At 47.1% G+C, this 14,570-nt stretch overlaps 1 protein-coding gene across 2 annotated transcripts in view; it reads right to left on the bottom strand.

Moving 5' to 3' along the window:
* MTRES1 (mitochondrial transcription rescue factor 1) overlaps nucleotides 1–13,033 on the bottom strand; it is a 26,860-nt gene extending 13,827 nt beyond the window's left edge. The window contains exons 1-2 of one of the 2 annotated variants that reach the window (XM_017878577.1): nucleotides 12,934–13,033; nucleotides 1,008–1,489 (exon numbers count right to left, since the gene is read on the bottom strand). In XM_017878577.1, coding sequence (XP_017734066.1) covers nucleotides 1,008–1,477 — 470 coding nt within the window. In that variant the 5' untranslated portion in view covers nucleotides 1,478–1,489; nucleotides 12,934–13,033. The other variant, XM_017878579.1, reaches the window with a different exon arrangement.
* Nucleotides 13,034–14,570: the final 1,537 nt, after the last annotated feature.

The raw sequence follows: 14,570 nt of genomic DNA, 5'->3' as shown, positions 1-14,570 counted from the left end.
TTTTTTTTTTTTTTTTTGAGACGGAGTCTCACTCTGTCACCCAGGCTGGAGTGCAGTGGCACCATCTCAGGTCACTGCAAGCTCTACCTCCGGGTTCATGCCATTCTCCTGTCTCAGCCTCCTGAGCAGCTGGGAGTACAGGTGCCCGTCACCACGCCCAGCTAATTTTTTGTATTTTTAGTAGAGACTGGGTTTCACCGTACTAGCCAGGACGGTCTCCATCTCCTGACCTCAGCCTCCCAAAGTGCTGGGATTACAGGCATGAGCCACGGTGCCTGGCCAAAGCCTGCATTCTTAACCATCATCTTATTATACATCATGCTGTTAATTCTAAGAGGTACCTTTTTTTTTTTCCCAGATGGAGTCTTGCTCTGTTGCCCAGGCTGGAGTGCAGTGGCACAACCTCGGCTCACTGTAACCTCTGCCTCCCAGGTTCAAGCAATTCTCCTGCCTCAGCCTCCCAAGTAGCTGGGACTACAGGCGCCTGCCATCTCGCCTGGCTAATTTTTGTATTTTTAGTAGAGACAGAGACAGAGTTTCACCATATTGGCCAGGCTGGTCTTGAACTCCTGACCTTGTGATCTACGCAGCTTGGCCTCCCAAAGTGCTGGGATTACAGGCATGAGCCACCGTGCCCAGCCGAGGTACTGTTTCACATTATAGCATTTGTGAAATATCCCAGTGCATTTTATGCTTGCTACATACATCTAATATGGTGATTCATTTTCTCCTCAAGAAGCTGTTATTAAATCAATGGTTCATCTTACAGTCAACTGTGTCTTAGATTCAAATTTTCTAATATGGCACATGGGATTTGCAGGCAGTCACTTGACTTCTTTGGAAATCAGTTTGCTCATCTATAAAATGAAATAATTGAAACAGGTTACCTGTAAAGGTCCTTTTATTGTGGTTATTCTTCACCATAATATGGGCCAAGTGATTTGGAATGCTACATTAAAATAACATGACTACGAGTGAGTTTATAATGAAATGTGTATCATACTCACTTTCTCCCAATATCTAGCCCCGTCTTCAAGACAACATCATACCGAAAAGACTGCACTGCTTTTTCCAGGTCTTTATAGTCTTTGACTACAGTAGGGTCATCCTCAAGCTCCTCTTCCTGCTCACTCATCTCGTCATGATCGCTTTCTTCATCAGAGTCCTCTTCATCTACTTTATGCAGAGACTTTTTAGTAGATTTTGTAGAGCTTATATTACTTTTGAGTCTTATGGAAAAAGGAAAAATACATTCTGGAGATAGTAAAAGTCCTGGGAGTCTCAGTGAGAAAATATTATAAAAAAGTGTTTTATAATTTGGTGCACGTAACTTGGTACTAGAAAAATACAAGTATCGATTCCAGGAAGTACAGAGTTTGTATGACGCAGGTGTCCCTCGGAGAACACCCCAGAGTCCAATCCAGGCATCTGGCTTTCTTAAAACACCAGCAAGCAATTTAACACTAGCCATAGCCATGGCGCTTATAATCTGAAACAGATAATGAATCAGTTTTATCTCACAAGTGCAATGTCATGACGTTCTTACAACATAAACCATATGCACTATGAACACTTTGTCTAGTACTTTACGTATGCGCCCCTAAAAAGTCCTATCGGGCCTGGCGCGGTGGCTCACGCCTGTAATTTCAGTACTTTGGGAGGCTGAGGTGGGCAGAGAGGTCAGGAGTACAAGACCAGCCTGGCCAACATGGCGAAACCCCATCTCTACCAAAAATACAAAAATTAGCCAGGCGTGGTGGCAGGCACCTGTAATCCCAGCTACGCAGGAGGCTGAGGCAGGAGAATCGCTTGAACTTGGGAGGCGGAGGTTGCAGTGCGCCGAGATCACGCCATTATACTCCAGCCCAGGCAACAAGAAACCACATCTCAAAATTAAAAAAAAAAAAAAAAAAGTCGTATCAATCTGCATGTACCAGGGGCCATATATCACAGCATAGTAAATCTTCTAGCTGCAACTAATGTGATTAGCTCATAGGATTGTCAGGAAGGTCCAATGTGATACTAGTATATGTGAAAGCACTGGTTCTACTCTTCTCCCTCCCCCAAATTAGCTTTGGGTACTGACTGCTTCTAAAAAAATACTAACAATAGTTCTCAATGATTTTTGGTTTTTTCAATTTTCAATTTTCAATTTTTTTTTTTTTTTTGAGATGGAGTTTCACTCTTGTTGCCCAGGCTGGAGTGCAATGGCACCATCTCGGCTCACCACAACCTCTGCCTCCCAGGTTCAAGCTATTCTCCTGCCTCAGCCTCCCCAGTAGCTGGAATTACAGGCATGCATAACCATGCCCGGCTAATTTTGTATTTTTAATAGAAACAGGGTTTCTCCATGGTGGTCAAGGTGGTCTCAAACTCCCGACCTCAGGTTATCTGCCTGCCTTGGCCTCCCAAAGTGCTGGGATTACAGGTGTGAGCCACTGTGCCCGGCCTGTTTTTGTTTTTTAAAGGAAAATTTGGAGAGAAAGACTGTTGACTGACATACATTATATCCTTACAACATTGACTTTGCCAAGGAAGGACACCAGATCATGACTTCATGAAATCCAGAGTGAATCTCTAAACTGTATTTCAACCTCCAGCCCTAGCAAATCAGAGGTAAGGGTGAGCAAACTGGACAGACCTGCATTTTAACTCCTTTTACATCTCCTTCCCCACGTTTAACAGAGGCATTAGCTAGCAGACAAGGAAGGGGTCTAGAGACCCACAAACTAGGGAACTGTGACAAGTGCTTGTGACATGTCAGAGGGCAATCAATTCCTACAGTTACCTCAAATGTAGCAGAAACCATCTTATGATGGTGGCAGACTCACACCCACCCCCACCCCTGCAAGTATATCAAGAAGGTTTTAGAGACCATGATTTGGTAATGAGGGAAGGGTTTCCATATGATCAACATCCTTGTACTGTGAGTCTGCAAATGACTTTCCTTTGTGCCTAGATTGTACCTTAAGATTGATACCTCTGATTATGGCCCACTCAAAAACATGGGGCTAGCTACTTCCAAATTGTATTTAACATTCTGGGCCTTATTTCCCTGGCAGGGATGAGCATACAACACAATCTCAACTCTATTAATCCACCACTCTTGGGACTCCAATCTAAGTCTTGAAAGAGAAATAAAGCAGACTGAATGTAAAGACTCTATTTCAACATAACTACAATTTGGAACAATTTTAAAATGCTAGAGTGGGCATGGTGGCTCACGCCTGTAATCCCAGCACTTTGGGAGGCTGAGGCGGGTGGGTCTCCTGAGGTCAGGAGTTCAAGACCAGCCTGGCCAACATGGTGAAACCCCATCTCTAACAAAATTACAAAAATTAGCTGGGCATAGTGGCATGCACCTATAATCTCAGCTACTTGGGAGGCTAAGGCAGGAGAATCACTAGAACCTGGGAGGTAAAGGTTGCAGTGAGCTGAGATCACACCACTGCACTCCAGCCTGGGCGACAGAGTAAGACTCTGTCTCAAAAATAAAATAAAATAAATAAATAAAATGCTATATAGGGGCCGGGCGCGGTGGCTCAAGCCTGTAATCCCAGCACTTTGGGAGGCCGAGACGGGCGGATCATGAGGTCAGGAGATCGAGACCATCCTGGCTAATATGGTGAAACCCTGTCTCTACTTAAAATACAAAAGCTAGCCGGGCGACGAGGCGGGCGCCTGTAGTCCCAGCTACTTGGGAGGCTGAGGCAGGAGAATGGCGTAAACCCGGGAGGCGGAGCTTGCAGTGAGCAGAGATCCGGCCACTGCACTCCAGCCTGGGTGGCAGAGCAAGACTCCGTCTCAAAAAAAAAAAAAAAAATGCTATATAATCCAGAGTATTCTAAAATAATGACTAGAAACCACCTGAAGTACCTTCAAAAGAAATTTGCCAATAATTACTTTTACACATATTCTAATGTAACAGAGAATGAATAATACCCATTAATAGGAATGCCTTTAAATTTTTTAGATTTAATTTGTTTAGTAAAGATGAGGTCTCGCTAATTTTAAATNAAAAAAAAAAAAAAAAAAATGCTATATAATCCAGAGTATTCTAAAATAATGACTAGAAACCACCTGAAGTACCTTCAAAAGAAATTTGCCAATAATTACTTTTACACATATTCTAATGTAACAGAGAATGAATAATACCCATTAATAGGAATGCCTTTAAATTTTTTAGATTTAATTTGTTTAGTAAAGATGAGGTCTCGCTAATTTTAAATTTTACATAATCAGGCTGGGTACGGTGGATCACGTCTGTAATCGAACCACTTTGGGGTCTAAGGAGGGAGGATCACTTGAGGTGAGCAGTTCAAGACCAACCTGGCCAACATGGCGAAACCCCATCTCTACTTTTAGTACAAAAATTAGCTGGAGCTGGGCATGGTGGCTCAGGCCACCATCTCAACACTTTGGGAGGCTGAGGCAGGCAGATCACTTGAGGTCAGGAGCTTGACACCATCCTGGCCAACACGGTGAAACCCCACCTCTACTAAAAATACAAAAAAATTAGCCGGGTGTGGTGATGGGTGCTTGAACCTGGGAGGCAGAGGTTGCAGTGAGCCGAGATCGCGTCACAGTACTCCAGTCTGGACAAGAGAGCGAGCCTCCATCTCAAAAAAAGAAAATAAATAAAATTTTACGTAATCAGAAATAAAGGAAGAAAACACCAGATTTCAGCATTTCCCAGACTGTCTATTTCATTGATTAGTACAATTAAAATTTTTTTAAAGGTAACTAGGCTAGGAGCAGTGGCTCACACCTGTATCCCAGCACTTTGGGAGGCTGAGGCAGGAGGACTGCTTGAGCCCAGGAGTTTGAGACCAGCCTGGGCAACAGTGAGACTCCATCTCTACAGAAAAAACAAAATTGAGAAAGATACCTCATGGTGGACTCCAAGAAAGATTTCATGCCAAAAGAGTAGGAAGGACATAATCTCAGAATTAAACAACTTTTTTTGAGATGGTGTTTCGCTCTTGTTGCCCAGGTTGGAGTTAAATGGCTCGATCTTGGCTCACCGCAACCTCTGCCTCCTGGATTCAAGCACTTCTCCTGCCTCAGCCTCCTGTGCAGCAGCAATTGCAGGCATGCACTACCACGCCCAGCTAATTTTGTATTTTTATTACAGATGGGGTTTCTCCATGTTGGTCAGGCTGGTCTCGAACTCCTGACCTCAGGTGATCTGCCCGCCTCAGCCTCCCAAAGTGCTGGGATTATAGGCGTGAGCCACAGCACCCAGCCAGAATTAAACTTCTTTAAGATGAATACATTCAGCATTATAAGAAATCAACTGTTGTCATTTATTTTTCTCACTGTGGGTCTAGGAAAACTTTGGCACAGGTTTGTACGGCCAGTGGCCCAGTGTTGGCAACAGTAGTATATTTGAATATCAGGGACATTAACTTAGATGCCCCCCCAAAAGTCATAACTAGAAAAGGCTGAGTATACCCCCTACATGCAATAATTTTTTTCATAAAATTTCTGATTATATGTATATAAATTTTCATGTAGAAAATTTGAAAAAATATGAGGAAAATTGGCCGGATATGGTGGTTCATCACCTGTAATCCCAGCACTTTGGGAGCCCAAGGCTGGCAGATCACCTGAGGTCAGGAGTTTGAGACCAGCCTGGCCAACATGGTGAAACCCTGTCTCTGCTAAGAATACAAAAACTAGCCAGGCATGGTGGTGCGTGCCTGTGATCTCAGCTACTCGGGAGGCTGAGGCAGGAGAATCGCTTGAACCCAGGAGGTGGAGGTTGCAGTGAGCCAAGATTGTGCCATTGCACTCCAGCCTGGGCGAAAAGAGTGAAACTCCATCTCAAAAAAAGAAAATTAAAACCAGCCCTAGTCCACTCCACGTTAACCACTGTAAGATTTTGGCATACATCCTTCACAATGTAAAATCTGAAGAAAAATAATTAACTCATAAGCACAGCCTCTCATACTCTCCCAGCCACCCAAAACACACAGGAAGGTTTAGCCATAGGTGGCCAGAGCTCTCTAACATCATCCCCAGGAAGTCTGTGTTGGTCCTAAGTCCTAGAGTCATTATTAAAAGTTTTACTTTGGCGGCTCATGCCTGTAATCCCAGCACTCTGGGAGGCCGAGGTGGGCAGATCACCTGAGGTTGGGAGTTTGAGACCAGCCTGGCTAACATGGAGAAACCCTGTCTCTACTAAAAATACAAGATTAGCTGGGTGTGGTGGCGCGTGCCTGTAATCCCAGCAATTTGGGAGGCTGCGGCAGAAGAACTGCTTGAACCTGGGAGGCAGAGGTTGTGGTGAGCTAAGATTGTGCCATTACACTCCAGCCTGGGCAACAAGAGTGAAACTCTGTCTCAAAAACAAGAAGAAGAAAAAAAGCAGCCTCTGCGGGATGACTTTGTGCAGTTCCCTCATTTTGCAGATGAGTACAAACAAAAGCTGAAGCAATTTAAGAATAAGCTAAGTGGCACAGCTAGTAAATGAGATGGAGTCTTACTCTGTTGCCCAGGCTGGAGTACAGAGGTGCAATCTTGGCTCACTGCAGCCTCCACCTCCTGGGTTCAAGTGATTCTCGTGTCTCAGCCTCCCAAGTAGCTGCAATTACAGGCATGTGCCGCTGTGCCCGGCTCAGTTTTGTATTTTTGTAGTGACAGGGTTTCACCACGTGGCCCAGGCTGGTCTTGAACTCCTGACCTAAGGTGATCCACCTGCCTCGGCCTCCCAAAGTGCTAGGATTACAGGCGTGAGCCACCACGCCCGGCTGGTCAAGTCTTCTTAAGGCTCATTGTTTTTACTGTGGGCCAGGCATTGCTCTACACGTGAACTCATTTATTCCTTGCAACAAGCCCATCTCAGCTATAGGGTCACACAGACACTATTCAAATCTAGGCATCCGAGCTCCAAAGCTTAGACTCATTACTACCATGCTGAACTGTCCATCAGTCTTCCAACTCCAAGTTAAGTGCTCTTTCTTCCACACCCTGACATCTATTTTCTTATTTTTTTTCTGGAATAAAAACTCACCAACTAGTGCAATACCAGAAAGAACAGATAGTTTTCAGGGACAGAAGAGTGGGAGGAACTGTTGCCCCAACTTAGAAGAAATCCTAAGAGGAGACACCTAGGGGAGGGAAGGACCCATGGCTAGGGGTAGAAGTCCTGTTTCTGTGTCAGACCCCGGGTGCCCACATTCCCCATCCGTAAGTCCTATTTTTATTTTTATTTATTTTTAGTATCTTTTTTACCCTCTTCCTGCCTTTGAAAAGAGTCCTAGTTTTTACCGTACTGTTGTTTACTTTGAGGAATGCCTAGATATGATGTGGCTCTCTGCCGACGTCACAAGTAGAGTTACATCTACCTGCATTAGGAAACCTTTCCTAGCAGAAAATAACCATTTAGAATCAGATGCATTTGTAAACTCAACAAACATACCAAAATGTCAAGCCACGAATTCCCTTGTGTTTATTAGCTACTCACTACCTGTCACTGTGATCAGCTTAACTTTCTAGCAGGCAAACAGTGGTAGATGTTAGAAGCTTAGAAAAAATTCATTAAAAACATAAAATTGAGGAAACACATTAACCTAATTCTTGCTGGAGATGACGACCATTTGTAGTTGTTAGCAGTGGGCACTCAGGGTCACAAGGGAGGACCCAGATTCTGCCTCAGAACTTTGTTACTATTTTTTTGAGACGGAGTCTCGCTCTGTCGCCCAGGCTGGAGTGCAGTGGTGCGATCTCGGCTCACTGCAAGCGCCGCCTCCCAGGTTCACGCCATTCTCCTGCCTCAGCCGCCCAAGTAGCTGGGACTACAGGCACCCACTACCACGCCCGGCTAATTTTTTGTGTCTTTAGTAGAGACATGGTTTCATCGTGTTAGTCAAGATGGTCTTGATCTCCTGACCTTGTGATCCGCCCACCTCGATCACCCAAAGTGCTGGGATTACAGGCATGAGCCACCGTGCCCGGCCCTGCCTCAGGACTTCGAAACTGTTCAAGGGAGCCCTGAGTTGAAAGTGGGGGTGCCAGAGAAAAGAACTAACCAGGCACCCAGCTCCTCTCCAACCGAAGCAGCACTGGAGAATCTGGGTTCCTTACAGCGCATTTGGAAAAAAAAAAATATCTACTACTGAAAAGTTCCTGTCCTTTTGTCATGGTCTCCTCTTCCTCCACACTCCACACAAGCCACATCCTCCTCTACCAAGCCATGCTCCACATGCCCTTTTCCATACTCTGGTTGCACCAACACTATACATTTTTTTTGTTACTTTCGAATTAAGTCACAAATTATCTCCCAAACTCTAAGGGTAGTGATAGGGCCTACACAGTGCCCTGTTCTTCACTCCTCTGCTCAGGACATACCAAAACCAGTGAATGGTGGCAGATTCAATTTCTAGAAATGAAATGAGCATCCTGCCCATTACTACAGCCACCCCCACCATCACTCATTTGCTCACATACGCCAAGTGCCTGGGTAGGCCTTGGTATAAAACACACAGTCCTTGTCATCTGGGAACTGCCGTTTAAGTGGAATGTGGGCAAGTAAACTGCCTGCCATGGCACACATGTGAAAGCAGGCCCAGGGGAGGCTGAACCCTGCACCAGCTGGAGCGCAGAGCAAGGATGCCTACAGAGTTCTGTGAGCAAAGGGCAAAGGTGGCCTGAAACTGAGCCATGGGGAAACATCACGTTACAACAGTAATTTTTTTGCTTGATAATGGACTATTCCATTGGCATGCTGTTATTTTTCTCTCATTCAAGGATGAATGAGGATGAGCATTCAAGGATACTCAGGCTTTTTTTTTTTTTTTTGAGATGGAGTCTTGCACTGTCGTCCAGGCTGGAGTTCAGTGGCGTGATCTCAGCTTACTGCAACCTCCGCCTCCTGGGTTCAAGCGATTCTCCTGCCTCAGCCTCCCCAGTAGCTGGGACTACAGGCACGGGCCACCATGCCCAGCTAATTTTTGTATTTTTTTTTTTTTGTATTTTTTTAGTAGATATGGGGTTTCACCGTGTTAGCCAGGATTGTCTCGATCTCCTGACCTCGTGATCCACCCGTCTCGGCCTCCCAAAGTGCTGGGATTACAGGCTTGAGCCACCGCGCCCGGCCAAATTTTTGTATTTTTAGTGGAGATGGGTTTCACAATGTTGGCCAGCCTTGTCTCGAACTCCTAACCTTGTGATCTGCCTGCCTCAGTCTCCCAAAGTGCTAGAATTACAGGTGTGATCCACCACGCCCAGCTCAGGCATTCTTGCTCTGAGCTCCAGCTGGTGCAGGGTTCAGCCTCCCCTGGACATGCTTTCACATGTGTGCCCTGGCAGGCAGTTTACTTGCCCACATTCCACTTAAATGGCAGTTCCCTGACGACAAGGACTGCGTGTTTTATACCAGGGCCTAGCCAGGCACTTGGCATATGTGAGGAAATGAGTCAATGTGGGGGTGGCTATAGTAAAGGACAGGATGCGGTTACTTTTCTCTCATTCAAAAGCAATCAATGACACAAACCTCTTGCCTCCACACTCCCAGGTACCAACACTTTTCTTGCCCCTCTTTACCATAAAACTCCTCAAAATGGTTGTCTAACTCTCCTCAACTCCACTCCTTTCATTTTCTAAATCCAAAAGGTCATGTCAGTCCTCATCTTAACTGACTTCTCAGCAGCACTGGAAAAAACTGATTATGCCTCTCTTCTTCACTTGGTCTCCAAGACACCTCACTCTTGGTTTTCTTCCTATCTCTCCTGTGGCTGCTGCTTCTCAAGACTCCTTTGCTGGCCGGGCACGGTGGCTCACACCTGTAATCCCAGCACTTTGGGAGGCCAAGGCGAGTGGATCACCTTAGGTTGGGAGTTCGAGATCAGCCTGACCAACATGGAGAAACCCTGTCTCTACTACTAATACAAAAATTAGCTGAGCCTGGTGGCACGTGCCTGTAATCCTAGCTACTCGGGAGGATGAGGCATGAGAATCGCTTGAACCTGGGAGGTGGAGGTTGCAGTGAGCCAAGATTGTGCCATTGCACTCCAGCCTGGGCAACAAGAGTGAGACAACGTCTCAAAAAAAAAAAAAAAAAAAAAAAAAAATTAGCCAGGCACGATGGCGGGCACCTGTAATCCCAGCTATTCAGGAGGTTGAGGCAAGAGAATCACTTGAATCTGGGAGGCGGAGGCTGCAGTGAGCCAAGGCCATTGCACTCCAGACTGGGCAACAAGCGCGAAACTCTATCTCCCCCACCCCCCAAAAAAAGGAGACTTCTTTGCTGCGTCCTTCTCTTCTCCCTGACATCTTTTTTCTTTTCTTTTTGAGACGTGGTCTTCCTCTGTTGCCCAGGCTGGAGTGTAGTGGTACGATCTTGGCTCACTGCAACCTCTGCCTCCTGGGTTCAGGCCATATTCTCCCACCTCAGCCTCCAAAGTAGCTGGGATTATGGGCGCCTACCACCACACCTGGCTAATTTTTATATTTTTAGTAGAGACAGGGTTTCACCATGTTGGCCAGGCTGGTTTGGAAATCCTGACCTCAAGTGACCCGCCCACCTCAGCCTCCCAAAGTGCTAGGATTACAGGCCTGAGCCACTGTGCCTGGCCCTCCCTGGTATCTTAAAGTTGGAGGGGCCCAGGCCTCTATCTTTGGTCCTCTTCTCTTATACATTCACTTTATCCAGCTCACCTCTTAAGTGTACCCAATTAATTCTTACAAATGCATTATCAAGACACCAATCTTTTCTGCGGCTTTAAATACTACCTATATGCCAACCACACCCTAATCCATATTCCCATTCCAGGACTTTCTCCCAAATTCCAGACTCGTACATCTGTGCAGAAAAGAATTAATATAACAGGCCTGAGACTGCTATCCTTAGAATGCCTGCTTGCATAGTTGGCCCATGGCTAGTGTCTGGGAACTTGAACTTCATAAGGGTTCCCACAATTCCCATCTGGATAAGAGCGGCTCACTGTGCTGAAACTGTACGATGTGATTCTGAACACCTGCATTGTTCTGGGGCAGCTGAAATTTTGGCACACTCTAGGCAGACAGTGCCTATGTGACTTTTTATTGGAAAAATGAGCTCTATGAGCTTTCCTGATAGAGATCTCTCACGTCTTGTCATAATTTGATGCTGCAAGAATTAAGCATACCCCATGTGACTTCACTAGGAGAGGACTCTTAGAAGACTGCACCTGGTTTCCTCCAGACTTTGTCCCATGCATCTTTTCCCTTTGCTTATTTTGCTTTGTAGCCTTTTGCTATAATAAATCACAGCTGTGAGTATGACTATGTGCTGAGTCTTTTGAGTCCTCTTAGTGAATCAATGAACCTGGGGACCTGCAACACAATATCTAACTGCCTATTTGACACCTCCATGTGGGTACATAATAAAGTCATTCATACGATGTCACTCCTTTCCTCAAATCCCTACAAAAGCACTCAGAGAAAAGCAAAGTCTCTACCATGTTCTAAAGGCTCTACAGGATCTGGTGCTCCCTCAGCCCCCATTTCCTCTCCAACCTCATCTGCAATCTGACTCTTGCAAATTCAGCTTCAGCAACACTGGCCTCCTCCCCTTAATTAAGCACTCACCATGTGCCAAGCACTAATTTGGGTAGCAGAAATTCAGCAGAGGAAAAACATATGGATGAAGATTCCTATTCTTGTAGAGTTTATATTCTAGTAGGGGAAACAGGTACACACACAAAAAAAACACCGTGTAAATTACATGATAGCTGGTGGTTAATGCTCTAGGGGAAGAAAGTGGAACAGGGTAAAGGGGATTGAGAGGGCAAATGAGGTCAGGCAGGTGGCTCACGCCTATAATCCCAGCACTTTGGGAGGCAAAGGCAGGAGAATCACTTGTGTCCAAGAGCTTGAGATCAGCCTGGACAACACAGTGAGATCTAAAATAAAAATAGGCCAGACGCAGTGGCTCACGCCTGTAATTCCAGCACTTTGGGAGGCCGAGACGGGCGGATCACTTGAGGCCAGGAGTTCGAGACCAGCTTGGCCAACATGGTGAAACCTCGTCTCTACTAAAAACACAAAAATTAGCCACGCGTGGTGGCGCACACCTGTAGTCACAGCTACTTGGGAGGCTGAGGCGGAAGAATCGCTTGAACCTGGGAGGGGGAGGCTGCAATGAGCAGAGTTCACACCATTGTATTCTAGCCTTGGCGACAGAGCTAGTGTCTTAAAAAACGACAAAACAACACCCCCCTGTGGAATAAAAATTGATCAGAACGGGTGCATTCGAATGAATCAGGAAAAGAACACGCAATGATGGGCCCTGGGAATTGACCTGATATAAGTTCATTTTAAAAGATCTCTTTGGCGTTGGTGTGGGGTGAGTGGAGGAATGATCGCGGCAGAAGCTCATAGGAGGTTCTGGGTGACATCTTCAGGAGAGGTATACAATCTGAACTAACCAAAGACTATAAGAAAAGCAGTGTCTGTAAGAAAAGCAGCGCTGACTTTGACCTGCTTAACGCCAGGAAACGCTCCACATTCCTGAGCCCGTTCACCGCTCCGTAAGATGGAGAAACTGGTCTAAACGCTAAGTCTAATACAGCTAAAGATCCTTCCCTTTACTTGGAGACCTCGGAGGCTGCGGGCTAAGACAGGGTCGGGTTCCTCTAGCTCCCTCCCCGCCCCCACGGGCAGTGCACCTTCCTGAGTCCCCAAGGTCAAAGGAAATGGACAACTGCGTTCCCGGGTTCGCAATCTGCATTCGGAGCCAGCAGGAGCGATCGGACGCAGGAACGGAAGTCTTCGCCGCGCTCAATTACCGCAGCCCCTGCGCAGCCCTGGGCTCGCGGGGCGTCCCGAGGCTGGCAGAATACGGGACACTCATGGGGAGACCCGGCTGGAGCGTGGGCGGGGCGCCAGGGCGAAGTGACGGGGGACGCGGGCAGGGGGCCCGGCGCGGCGCACCAGCAGAGGCGCACTCACCTGTACGTCAGGCCCTCTCGTCCCTCCCCGCGGCCGCGCGGACTGCAGGCCTCCAGGCCACCCCTACCTGCGCCCCGCCCCTTCCGCCGGCGCCGGCGCAGTGAGAGCGGGTCGTGCGGGGCGCGAGGCCAGGGCGGCAGCGAAGCGGCGACCCCTGCTGGAAGCCGCGTCTCGGAGGACTGAGCGGGAAGTAGGCTCGGGACACAACCGCAGGCAAGCCCAGCGAAGAAACCAGCGCCGCCTGATTCCACCTGACCAAAGAGAGCTCATCTTAATTCTTTTTTATTTTTTATTTTTGTTGTTGTTGTTGAAATCGAGTCTCACTCTGTTGCCCAGGCTGGAGTGCAGTGGCGTAATCTCAGCTCACTGCAACCTCCGCCTCCTGGGTTCAAGCGATTCTCGTTCCTCTGTCTCACGAGTAGCTGGGACTACAGGCGTGAGCCACCATGACCGGCTAAGCATCTTAATTATTAATGAAGTGATCCTTTCTCTGGGGCCACTAACCCCTTTGAAAAAAAAAACTTTTTTTTTTAGACAGGGTCTCACTCTGTTGCCTGGTGCGATCCCGGCTCACTGCAACCTCTGCTACCCAGGATCAAGCTATTCTCCCCATCTGAGTCTCCCCGGTAGATAGGACTCCAGGTGTGCGCCACCAACGGCCTGCTAATTTTTGTTTTGTTTTGTTTGTAGAGATGGTGTTTCGCCATGTTGCCCAGGCTGGGAATCAAGTGAAGCGATCTTCCGGCCTCAGCCTCCTAAAGTGCTGAAATTACAGGTGTGAGCCACCGAGCCTGCCCCCTTTTAACATCTCCGAGAGATATAGGCATTGTTTCCAGAAAAATGTGCAAATACGTCAGAACTTGCAGTTTCAGGGAACATCTTTTCAAGAATAATGCAATTTACACGTGAGCCAATTCCCCTTTCCCTCCCATCCATCCATCCATCCATCCATCCATCCATCCATCCATCCCTCTCTTATTGGGTCTGTCTTTGGAGAACTCTGACTCATACACCAAACAAGACGTCACCCTGCAACATTCTAACAAAACTTCTAGTCAAAGTCACAGATGACCTCCACAATGTAAATCCAAAGGTCTGGTCTCATTCCTCAACTTACTTGAGTTGTAAGATACCACATTGGTTTCACCTACCTCACTTGCCACTTAATCTTCTTCCCTGTTTTTACTCTTTTTGGTTTTGTTTTGTTTTGTTTTGTTTTTGAGACGGAGTCTCGCTCTGCCACCCAGGCTGGAGTGCAGTGGCCGGATCTCAGCTCACTGCAAGCTCCACCTCCCGGGTTCCCGCCATTCTCCTGCCTCAGCCTCCCGAGTAGCTGGGACTGCAGGCGCCCGCCACCTCGCCCGGCTAGTTTTCTGTATTTTAGTAGAGACGGGGTTTCACCGTGTTAGCCAGGATGGTCTCGATCTCCTGACCTCGTGATCCGCCCGTCTCGGCCTCCCAAAGTGCTAGGATTACAGGCTTGAGCCACCGCGCCCGGCCTTGTTTTGTTTTGAGAATGAGTCTCGCTCTGGCCCCAGGCTGGAGTGCAATGGCATGGTCTCTGCTCACTGCAACCTCCACTCCTGGGTTCAAGTGATTCTCCTGCCTCAGCCTCCTTAGTAGTTGGGACTACAGGT

Source organism: Rhinopithecus bieti, unplaced genomic scaffold (genome assembly GCF_001698545.2).
Source record: "Rhinopithecus bieti isolate Rb0 unplaced genomic scaffold, ASM169854v2 scaffold_10614, whole genome shotgun sequence".
Taxonomy (NCBI): Eukaryota; Metazoa; Chordata; class Mammalia; order Primates; family Cercopithecidae; genus Rhinopithecus; species Rhinopithecus bieti.
This window is presented reverse-complemented; position numbering and strand designations above follow the sequence as displayed.